Source organism: Pholcus phalangioides, unplaced genomic scaffold (assembly GCF_987345545.1).
Source record: "Pholcus phalangioides strain wild (caught in Gottingen) unplaced genomic scaffold, Ppha-v1.0 ptg000039l_1, whole genome shotgun sequence".
Taxonomy (NCBI): domain Eukaryota; kingdom Metazoa; phylum Arthropoda; class Arachnida; order Araneae; family Pholcidae; genus Pholcus; species Pholcus phalangioides.
The window spans coordinates 19,513,608-19,526,403 of NW_028301625.1; the positions used below are offsets into that span (position 1 = coordinate 19,513,608).

General features: G+C 35.9%; 1 protein-coding gene across 3 annotated transcripts in view; it reads right to left on the reverse strand.

Moving 5' to 3' along the window:
* LOC149065661 (putative receptor-type tyrosine-protein phosphatase mosPTP-1) overlaps positions 1 to 12,796 on the reverse strand; it is a 568,681-nt gene that overhangs the window by 189,309 nt on the left and 366,576 nt on the right. For all 3 annotated transcript variants that reach the window (XM_089253719.1, XM_089253718.1, XM_089253717.1), the window contains exon 3: positions 5,254 to 5,377. In XM_089253719.1, coding sequence (XP_089109845.1) covers positions 5,254 to 5,377 — 124 coding nt within the window. The remainder of the gene's footprint in view (positions 1 to 5,253; positions 5,378 to 12,796) is intronic.

The window sequence follows — 12,796 nt, forward strand, 5'->3', positions numbered from 1 at the left end:
TTTATGCAACGAATAAAATGGAAAATCCTAAAGATGGATGAACCAATTTCGAAATTAATTGAACTTTAGGTTTCTTTTCGTGAGGTTTTGTGCAAAAAAACGATATCTGAGAAGGATTTTATTTTTTCGGGAAAGAGATGTGGAAATTGGCTTATCGTATGTTGAATTGCGATATCAATACGTATCAGAAAATGTTTTTATTAAAGTATTGAATTTAGTGGTTACATATTGTCAGATTCAGATTTAAATTGCGTATATGTCATGTAGGGGCAGAAAAGAAAATTGCTGCATTTTACATTGTTTTTTTTAAATTATGTGTCGAATTTTATTACTTTTGTACGTGATATGTCGAGCTACTCTGCCATACATAGGATATGAAATACTTATTTAACTCAACTCATTAGCAAAAGCTTTACGTCATTAGAATGGCCGAAGAGATTTGTTATTTGTTGCTTTGTCATTCAACGTGGTTACCAAACGGACGTTTTCGACAGCTTATTTTCGCGAAACGATGTTGATACCTTTCCTCATCATTAACATCATTATTCAAGCTCATCAAAATCATGTCACGACCATTCTTTTAACTATGGAAGATGACCTCTCCGCAGGGAACTGCCGAAAATTTTGATATCTCCGCTATATTAGCTTTGTCTTTAATTTTTGCGTGTGTAAATACATTGACATAGACGATAAGCGATGCAAAACAGGTTTTTTGAAAATATAAGTCATTAATATTTCCCGGAATGGTTTTCTCATACTTAGTATCTATCCATTTTTGTGTATTTGTAATGCATAATAATTTTTTTCTGTTTTTAGTTTTTTTACACTGATCGATTTATTTTATTAAATGTATGATACTAATTCTGCGTACGATATATACGTGTGATTTGATCCGGTTGTCGACGATCCAAATAGAATCATCAGCTATTAGTGAAAAATGAGAACTTTCGTCGACAAAACAATGAAGAACCGCTAATGCTGACTTCAGCAGCAGAACAAAGCTGCAGCTTTCATGCTGAGAAAGTTTTAGCCTTTGAAATTATCAGCCAAAATCACACATTTTAGTTAACTTATAGTTTTTCAGACCTAATAAAAATATGAAATAGTTTTCCAAATTATTGTTGTGAATTAGATCAGCAAAAATCCACACAATACTGATACATTGTGTTAATGTGGATATTCATATATTTTTGATATCATTTCATCAATATATTCATTATTTTTAATAATAATTCACAGATATGTTGAACGCTAAATTTATGAGAGTTAATTAAAAACATTAAATAAAGTAAAAGAGATTAACACATTTCAGAATCAAAAGATTTTTGCAGATGGTAATTACCGTAGAAATTATTTGCTAGAAACATCCGAGTAATTCAACGCATGCCCCACAGATTTGATTTGAATACAATTTAGTAATATGGAAGCAAGTAACGGCAGAATGACGACGTAGAAGATCACGATATTTACCGGATTGTCCCTGGGTGTGAAGGTAAAAAAAAAAAAATCCCAGTGCGTGAAAGCAGAGAAACATCGCAACAAAAGAAACCGGACAAGAATGTAGGCAAAGAAAGACAAAACGTCAAGTGAAGGGTAGAAAAAAAAAAGTGAAGAAAGTGAAGCCGGCGAACCAAAGACAGAAAGATAGAGAGAGGTGAAGTGCGTTAAGCAAAGAACGACTCCGGAAAGAAAGACACCGGAAAAGATGGGAGAACAGGAAAAAAAGAACAGAAAGCTAAGAACAAACGCTTTGCTAGAGCTCAATCATATGCAAATTCTTAGAACACGTGACAAAAGAAGGGGACTGCAGCGCAAATATTGTCTCGTTGGTGCACACTAAAATATGCTGACGGTGGGAGATAGTAAGTAAATGAGGGACGAGTGACATTCCTATAGTACTCGACTACAAAGGGGAATGTTCCTAAATAAAAGAAGCCACTGAGTGTCGTACCCGTTTTCAAAGTGATAATATTCATAATCCTATAGCTAGCTAATCATCCCAGAATCATAAAAAAATTTGTGCGGTACCCGTCGCTAATAAAATCCCCAGTTGGAAAAATCAGCCGTTTTATAAAATCAAATTCCAAAAGCGAAATCGAATCGATATCAATTACATATGATATCGGTAGTGATACATATATCAGCCATTCGAGGGTTCAGGATATTGTAATGTAGTAGGCCTTCTCATGGTGCAACCTGGGTAACGAAAATTCTACCACAAGTCATTATACCGCTTGATCATTGTTTGGCGCAGCTTAACCTTGATGACCCTTGCACCAATGGAAAACAACCCCCAATCCAATCCTATGAACCCTCGAATGGTTCACGCATATGTGTTGATAGCACATATCGCAGCAAATCCGTCGGAAAAATATATTTGTTGTTGGTGTAGTGCTGTTGAGCACTCCCTAAAAACACCCTCTACCGCCTTTGCCATTGCGATTCGACCGCACATTCTAGGATCAAAAATGCTTGCTTAGGTGCCTTATATCATCTCTTAAAGTCTATCCATTAAATTCATAAATTTAGAATCATTCTATATAGCAAATATTTCGGAATTCGATATCGGACGAAATTAATTTCTTCGATATGAACACAGAAGCCTTAGAGAGAGAAAAAAACAAAACAAAGTGGTTATCAGAGATCAACCAGTGAAAAAGTCAGGTCCCAAGCACCTATCAGACCAATTCCCAGAACTAATCATGCGGTAGCTCTCCAGTAATCTTCAGCTAACTCATACTCGTACCGGAGCTTATCCGGTCGGACGGCATCAATAAGACCAATCAGAACAATCTAGTAACTGCCTTCAAAAATTTATGATAACAATAAACGAGAGAGCTTTTGCGCAACCTCTGGACTAAGGCAAGACGATGGTCGGTTCCAGATAAATTATGGCCTTCAGATAAGGGGAGAAGGAAAAAGAATCTTATAGGAAAAAAAAAATTGCACGAAAGTATTTTGGAGTATGTCTTTGTGTTTATACGACAGAGACTGCTCCTCTCAGAGGTTAAAGCTGTACTGAGAAAGAAATACAACTGGAAGCAGCAGCACATATACACAGCACAACCAATCGAAGTCAGATGAATGATAATACACTGTACGTGATTCGTTGTCGCATGACTTCTTCTTCTTCTTGGCAGCAGCTTTTGTTTCCTTTTATTTTTTTGTTCCTTTTTCCACATTTTCTACCTAAAGCAAGAGTTTTTTTTTTGAGACTGAAAAATATCTTCCGTGTCAGCGGACTAAGCCTAATCTAGACTACGAGGGTGAGGTTTATCGGCTGAAAAGCTTCTTTATGTACAGCCATACAAGTTTATTGGATCAGTTTTTTTTGGTCCCGGATAGGAAAAAAAAAATTGAAAGACAGTGTGGTCGCGGGCTCAACGCAGGTACAACAGCATGTTTAAGAAAAACCATAGAGGGAAAATGCTGTAAAAAAATAAAGATTGGATAAAAAAGGGGCGAACATCAAATTGTGACAGATGAAAGCTTTCATTTCTTTCATCAAAAGCTTAGTTATGTACCATGGATGAACAGTGGGAATAATGAAATCTCTGTGGTGAAATTGTTAAAACTGCATTTCCACTTCTCAGATCGAGCTGACACTGATCACAAACATTAAGCCATTCCCATAAATAATGTAGTTTTTTTTCGGGTGGCCTGGAAAACAGTGCTATCCGACTGACACAATTATGAACCTTTACTTTAAGATAAACAAGATTAGCATCCAGTCGGCAGAAAGTTTTGTAACAGTAACACGTGTTTGAACAGTGAAGTTGAATAGTGTCTGAAGAACATGTGCAGCATGCTATCTATGCTTTATGAGCTCCATCAGGAATGGTCAGAGATCATATTGCCATAAAACACGTTCTTTATTGTGCACTGTGATTCTTGAAGTACAATAGATTATCCCTATGAGTTTTGTTCTGGTTTGGGAGGGCAGTGTAGAATGAGCGGATAAAGGTTTACAGGGTGCCTTTTGCTTTTCAGCAGGGGCGTCGCGGTGAGTTGAAAATATTCAGCTCGTTCGCATTTACTCTCAGCTACCTCGTTGGGCATTTTGCCTGTTGTGGCCTTGTATTTGTATTGATTTGTGTGCCTATTTATCCCTTGAAGTGATTCTTTTATAAGATATAAAATATCTAATAAACTATTCCGTGGAGCCGCAGATGAACCATGAATTGTGCAGAGCCGCGGTTGACAAAAGTTTGAGAACTACTGCCCTAAATGTCAAAGATGGTTCCGAAATTCTGTTTTCGAAACATCGATCAGTTCACTATGGATAATCTATTGAGCTGGAAAATGACATGAGCAGTTTTTGAGGAAAGTACACTAAAGGTGTTTCAAGAATTGACTACAGCACTATATTTTTGTCTCGCTGTTTAAAACTATTTTGACAACTCTTCGTCGTCATCTTTGGGATCATGGTAATGTGTCAAAACTAGGGAAATGGGTACGCCTTGATTTTACATCAGTCCAAAAAAGGGGGCTCTTGACCATTTGTGCTCCATGAACCCTTGAGACCATGCCATGTGACAATGAGATGAAAGTCACGGACTCCCTGTGTAATAAACTGAATACTACCGATTCCCTAACAAGATTACATTCGGCATAAAAACAACAAGTTGATTATTTTTTTGTATTTAAGTCCTGGGATAAGAACCCTTGCTCCAAACGAGTGTGCTAACACGTGCCCTAATGACACGTGGCAGAAGGAAGACATCTTGAAGAGGAAAAATTATTCATCCAATTCACTTTCAGCCTAAAATTTCAGCCTAACTCATTTCCTTGCACTATCTTGAAAGAAAAAAAACGAGTGCATGGAAAACATGCGGTAGACAGTGGACATGAATTTTCCCTCCAAAACCACGGCTATCTTCAAACATGGCATTTATGAACTATTTGGTGGTGGTGGCAGAAAAGTATCGAATTAGAAAGGAATCATTATGATTATTGAAAATAGTGTTCCCGACAAGGCCACAACTAAAAATGAGAATTTTCTCTGTCAACCCGGGGCTAGTATCCATTTTAGTGCCCCCCCCCCCTCGTCCCCTTAATCTTCAACTGAAAAAGTGTGAATTCAGTGCCCTTCGTGATCCAGCACCTGGGGCACCAGTCTCCTCTGCTCCCATCTCTAGTTGCAGCCCTGTTTCCAGACACGACTAATTTTTCTTTCTTACGAGAAAAACTTCAATATTTATGGGATGATCTGATACATGAAGAAGAAAAATTTTTAAATTGAAGCAAACTTACCGGACATGAATGATGTAGTGAAGAATAGGGCTATTATGGTAGTCAACACTTGGTGCCCATGAAAGATTTACAGCTCGTGACGAGAAGCTCATTATTAGAGGCATTCCTGGAGGTTCGGGTATGTCTAAAAATAATTCAAAAATATTTCATGTAAAATAAGTTAGCCGACAACCATGTTATAAAAATAGATTTTCTTACGAACTACAATTTCGTATGGTTATTTAAAATTATTTGTGATAATAAGGCATCTGTCTTTCTCTGTAAACTTTCTTTTTGATCAGAATATCTCGAATTTTCTATGAAAAACAATGATCTTTTCCGATGACTGAGCCAGTTTTATAAATTGTCATAACAAGAATATTATCTGACGTTTATAGTAAGCAGAAACCGACGCGAGAAAGAGATACAAATAAGAAAGTAGATCACGCATCATCTTTATTTGCATCATAAAAACAATAATAACGTCATAAATTCGAACGCTACACAATTTGCGAAGCATCGAAATCGATATTCCGTTGGATGGAAACTTTATTTTTCTCACAGAATCACAATTTTTATGGCTCAACCGTTAAAAATTCAACGACGAAGGAAAAGCTCGTAAAAAAAAAAGGTGCCCATCGAGCAAATTTGAATTGAACGAAAATATGGCTCCGCCGCTTCTAAGACACATAACGCATTTTTGAGAGATGACCACGTCTTTATTTTCATAGCCTAAAAATGGCATTTATGAAATTACGAAGGTCAAAATAGTTAATAACCCTCACAAGAAGATAAATAAAAATTGAACACCGTTTTTGTGATATTATCTATAAAGTTTGTTCACTTTTTTAGTATTTTTAGTCAGACAAAATGAAATGGCTTTTTGGAGGTATTTACGAAAATGTCTCACGTATTAAAAATATGGGACATAAAATCCTTCTGTATTAGATGAAAACCTTGCATATATACATCAGAATGATAGTTTTTTGATATACTTGTAAGCCACGTGGGTCTTTCGTGGGGTTTAGTCATGTTCTCTTGGGCATTTCATTGATGTTCTATCATTTCAAAACCGCAACAGAATTTTTTTCTCTGATTCCACATCAGAAGGACAAGATTACACATCAAAATCCGGCTATACATCCATCATACCGCAGGCTGGATGCAGCTTTCAAATGCTTCGTATTCAGCCCGTGTGCGATTAAACTTGTCATATTTTTGAGTTTTAAATATAAAAACGGCTATAAATCAAATTTTTAAATGATTATCCCTTTCAGATCTGAGCATTCATTTTTTGGAATTTTCAAAAATATTTTGTGCATATTTGATACTCAAATATGCATTAAAAGCATAAATGTCAGCAAATCTTTATTTTCCAAATTTTCAATTTCTTTTTGAAGAAATAATTCACTTTGTTCGAATTTTTCAGCCAAGATGATGCAAGATATAATCATCTCCTGATACAATTTTGTACATAATAAATCACACTTTTCCCGGAGGCAGTTTATCCTGGAAGCCATGTTAAAAACCCTTTGAAACTTCAACTTTAAGTGCTGCCTTCTAATGAAAGCCCCCAAAGTTCATACTCACGATATTTCTAATTCAAAACTTACACAATACTTTAAGTCAGGGCTTAACTCCCTGAGGTCAAAAGAAAAAAGTTCTTACAGTGAAAAAAAGCGATCCACACATTTGTGGCACCAGGATCTAAAAGGGGTTATACAACTGTTTATTTCAATTTTCACCAACAAAATGGTTTTTTAGAGGCTTTTCAGTTCATGTTTTGGCTGACAGAAAATGATATGCGTCTGTTTATTGTGTATATGCGTATAATTATTGAATACTACTGATATATATGGGGTGCTTCACCAAAAAAGTATGCGAAAAAAATAAATTATATACGATTCATTTGGATTGGATTTTAGGTTTATTGGCGCAAGGACCAGTTTGGTCAAACTGCGCCATATACGATTCATTTTGAAATTCGAGCAAAATATGAAAAACAGAGTTAAATTATTCTATGATTGTTTAACCCACAATAAAATTTTTATGCCCCCCGTCAATCAAAAATTCCCATTATGATGAAAAAAAAATCTATCCTGTGATTGAAGTTCTTGATTTTTGCTAGTTTACGTACTAATTAGGATAATTTTAGGACTTCAAAGCGGCAGAAATCAAGTATTTCAATCTCGATTGATTGTTCGTGAATTTATTCCGCTATTTTTAGAGAGAAGCACAAATTTTACTTGTTGGAAATTTTTTTAATTTGAGAAAGTATAAAAATTGAATTTTTATAGCCTCTAATAATCATTTCTTGGAGGTTTAATTATGAGAGCAAATGTTTCTTTTTTTGCAGATAATATCCGTATTTTATTTGAATTTTAAACTAATTTGCAGAATTTTTATATTTTTCAGACCATTCTGCGAAACAGCCTGTATATCTAGGACTAAGCCTTACTGAGTTCTAGATATACAGGCCATTTACATTTTGTGACCATACGTACAGGCCATACATTTGTGACCTTTACCATACATTATTCTAAGAAATATTCGGATCTCGGAAATGTGGATAAAAGGCTCAATTCAATGCTCATTCTTAAGAGGTTTCATACCTTTTAACATGGTGAAAAACTATGCTCTAATAGAAATATCGTTATACATACTATTTAACCACTAATTTATTTCAAATTTTTAAGCATGTTCTTGATATTATGTTGTACCCTATGCTGGTATAAAGTTTTACATATCTTGGATACTTAGTTTTTTGTAAATTTAAAGAAAAAGCATAAACAGCTTGCACTCATGATAAAATACCATAACATGTAACTGAAAAAAATTGATTTCCGACATAAAGGAAATTGTTCCGTTTATGAAATGAAGAAAAAGTATGAGATTACATTGCCTCAATTTCATGAAAATTAAATTTAAAATTTTTTGAAATTTAAAATTTAATTTTAAATATTGAGTGAATGAAATCTGAACCTTTTGCTTCATTTCATAAACTGAATGGTTACCTTTATATTGCGAATCAATTTTTTATTCAATTACATTGATGTCATTGTATTTTATCATGCACACAAGCTATTTTGAATACCTTTTGTATGGAAAATTTACAAAAAATTAAGTATCCAAGATATGTAAAACTTTCTACCAGCATAGAATTGCAAATACAATGAAGAACATGTGCAAAAATTTGAAATAAATCAATGGTTAAATAATATTTTTAACGATATTTCTATTAGAGCATACTTTACCATGTTAAATGGTATGAGGGTCCTTTAAGAATAAGCATTAAATTGAACCTTTTATCCGCTTTTCTGAGCCGATTTTTCTTAGAATAATATATGGCAGAGATCACAAATTGAAACTCAGTGAGGTCTAGTCTCAGATTTACAGGCTGTTTCACAGAATGGTCGGAAAAGAATAAAAATTCTACAAATTGTTTTAAAATTCAAATAAAATACGGATATTAACTGCAAGAAGAGGAAAATTTTTTCTCTCATAATTGATCCTCCAAGAAATGAAATTTGAAATTTTCAATTTCGGTGTTTAAAAGTTTAAACCCCCAAGGTCACCCCCATTTAAGGGGATTTGATACCTTCAACATGGTGAAGAAATTGTACTCTATTAGAAATAACATTAAAACTACTATTTAATTATTGATTTATTTTAAATTTTTTACACATGTTTTTGATTGTATGTGCTATCCTATGTTGGCATCAAGTTTTACACATCTCGGATACTTAATTTTTTGTAAATTTAAAAAAAAAGAAGTTAAAAACAGCTTGCGCTCATGATAAAATACCATGGCATCAATGTAATTGAATAAAAAATTATTCAAAATAAAGTGTTCAGTTCATGTAATGAAGCAAAAAGTAGAGTGAATACGTGGATTAAGAAATTAACTGCCCAACTGAAGCAATTTAAAATACTTAACCGAATTCTGGAATTTCTTCCCTTGGAATTTGTTAGTGTTTTTTTTTCATCAAAAAAATTGGTTATTTTGGATCAGTCTGATTTCGAAACTACTTTCGATATTATACTGTTGCTTGTTTTAACTACATAGAAACTTCCCCAAATGGTACATGTGAGGAGAGGAGCTGATGTTGCGAGGAATAGGAAAAACTAATACAAATACAACGCCACAACAGGCAAATTGCCCAACGAGGTGGCTGACTTAAGAACATCATGGATCCCCGAGCCATTTTTTGGAGGCCCTACCTACTACTGCTACACCCCGCGCGGAACCCCCAACGAATCGGTACATGCGGGAATGTGCGTGTACGTGTAGTGAAACCTGACGTGAAGTTTTTTTGTTTCTCTGTAATGCTTGTTATATGTAGTGCCATCTGTCACCAGTTTTTCTAACTATGAGTGAAGTGTTATGATTGAATGATTTATCGTTGTACGACTGTTGCTCTCTGTGGCGAGACTTTTTAACGGGGAGATCGGCTCGCATTTGCGCCTTGAAGTTGGGAACCACAGAAAACCAACTTCAGCCGACCACCACTGTGGGGTTCGAACCCGGATCCTCGCATCGCGAGTCCGTCACTATAACCACTCGACCACCACAGCGGCACCACAGCGGCTGTTCATAGTGGAGACAATAAATTTTAGGGTTTGAACTCAGTTTGAAACTGAAGTCACCAGTTTTCGTTGAATCGAATTGCATTCCCCCATGCCAAAAAATGTGATCAAAATATTGATTCAAATATTTTTAAATATGATCACTTATCCAAAATACTATATGTAGGTACATGATATAAGACATCCAATCGGTTTTGTTGAAGAAATCAAGTTAAATTTCGAACTGTTAAGCAGATTTTAATCGAATTTTATTCGAATTGATCGAGTCGATTGACTCAACTCAACTTAAAGTTTAAACTGCGATTAATAACTGATTGATTAACCGTCCCGATTAATTGGACCGGCCCTGATAGTAACCAATTATGACTGAAGCTAAACGTCCGTCGTCGCGTTTAAATGTGAAAGTCGTATAACTGAGCGACGTATAAACAAGGTTCCACTCAGGGGCGGATCTAGAGCTCGCTCTTGGGAGGGGCGATTCTACAAATCGCTAAAGAATTAGTCTGATAACATGTCCCGTATTATCCGTGACAGTCCCGTTTTTCTGTTTTTTTTTCTCATCCTGCCTTTTTTGAAAAAAATGTCCCGGTTTTACACGTTTTTTTAGTCGAAGTTTTGAATTCGTTGTTTAATGTGTGTTGTTGCAGTATTATCGTATAGAAGTTCCGAAAATTTCATGAGATCGCATTTCGCTTGGGGGGGGGGGGAGGTTTGGAGGTGATCACCCCAATCACACCCCCATAGATCCGCCCCTGGTACCACTCTAGTAAATATTTTTCAAATACAATGAAGTATACACAACAATTGAATAACAGTAACAAAAAGTAAAGGCTGAAAATATCCACAAGGAATGCAGGAAAAAGAGGAATGTAGGAGAGAAAGAGATTAATCGGAGACAAATCAGAGGTGGCATTTCGTTTCTGGAACAGCTGGGTCGTCGAATTACACGCCTCATCAGTTACAACCAGTAAAAGGTAGTACATTACATTGAGGCACAGCTGAAAAGAAATACCCTGTGTGAGTGAGGTCGAATCTCTTTAGCTTGACCGTGGACAAAGTTTCTGACCTTCATCAATCACGCCATGTTTTTCAACGCAAGTAACAATTATCAGATACAGAATCGCACGCAATAAATAATTCGCGCAATCAGAATTATACGACATCACAATCACTATAAAATTCAAGGGAATTTGACATTTAAAATAATATACAGGGTGGCTATAAGTAAATAGACACTACTAAGACGTATGTAGCGTCTACTCTGATCATACGCGGATCAAGAGAGGGGCAATAAAAAGGGAGGGAAACATTTATCTGTCCTGTAAAATACGGGACGATTCAACGGACCTAATGTGGTGTCAGCTTCCACTGAATCCGATGCTGAATATGTCTTCCTACAGCTCCGTTCGGAACTGAAGATATCTACCTCGGCTTTATTCGCAGCTGAAGATGTCTGCCTCCACCTTATTTTCAGCTGAAGATGTCTGCCTCTACCTTATTTTCAGCTGAAGATGTCTGCCTTTGCTCCATCTGAAGCTGATAATGTCTGCCCGAATTCATTTGGAGCTGATAGTGTCTGCTCGATTTCATTCGGAGCTCATAGTGTCTGCTCAATTTCATTCGGAACTGATACTGGCCTGCTCGATTTCATTCGGAGTTGATAGTGGCCTGCTCGATTTCATTTGTGAGCTGATAGTGTCTGCTCGATTTCATTCTCAGCTGCAGATATTGTTCTGCTTTATTCGCAGCTGGAGATGGCTACCTCGGCTACATTCGCTGCTGAAGATACCTGCCTCTGCTTCATTAACTACTTAAGATATCCGCTTTCGCTTCATTTACAGCTAGAGATATGAACTTTATTTGCAGCTGATGGTGTCTGCCTCGGTTCTATTCGCAGCTGATGGTGTCAGCCTCGGTTCTATTCGCAGCTGAAATGTCTGCCTCGGTTCTGTTCGCAACTAAAATGTCTGCCTCGACTCATGCGTGGATCCAGAGGGAGGGATGGGGCAATCGCCCCTTCCAAGAGCCACAAATGAGGGAAAAATTTATCTGTCCCATAAAATACGGGACATCTAAGGTAGCTTACTCATTAACTAGGTCACTCACTCTGTTCCTCTCTGACTAGGTCGCTCCCTCTGTCACATACACTCAATCACCAGGCCACGCACTTACTCACTAGGTCACTCATTCTGTCACTCGCTCACTCAGTAGATCCCTCATTCTACCACTTGGTCACTAGACACCTTCAGAAGGACGAAGAATAGTGACCAAGTTTAAAAAGTTTAAATTAAATTTAAAACAATTTTTTTAAGCGAATTTAAAAAAAAACATCGTTGTGTGTGTGTAGCTGTTTTCAAAAATCTCTTAAAAATATTGTTACAGAGGGATTTATCGTATAAAGGATATCGTTGTATCGAGAAGGAGTTTAACATTGCCCTATAGGTAATTCCAAACAAGATTAGAAAATACATCGTTGTAGATGGATTTATCGTTGTAGTGACGTTTCACTGTATATGAATAGATATAACATCCCCGTGTTGCCATAAGATATTTTTATAGACACATTATTGCTTATTTTATATGATCGAACACTTTTTTTGCCCGTGGAAAACCAAATAATGTATCAATTTCATTCTGTATTTATCAATCAATGAAATCCCATTTGTTGCGAGAATTTTCACGTTTTCTCCAGTTTACGGGATATTAAAATACGAAAAAAAATCAATAATTTCATTCACAAAATCTGTACAGTATTTGCGTGATTTTCGAATGAACATATACTCGAGCACTTTATACGCAAATTATACGATTTAAATCAACGAAATATATAAATAAGACATTAGTTATTAGTTAAGACCACTTGCTTATTTCCATTGAAAAGGGCTTATTTTTTATTATTATTTCCCCTGGAATTAGTCTCGTTTGTTTAAGGAGGTTTTACAAATAATTTCTTTTCCACTCGCTTTGCTTTTCATTC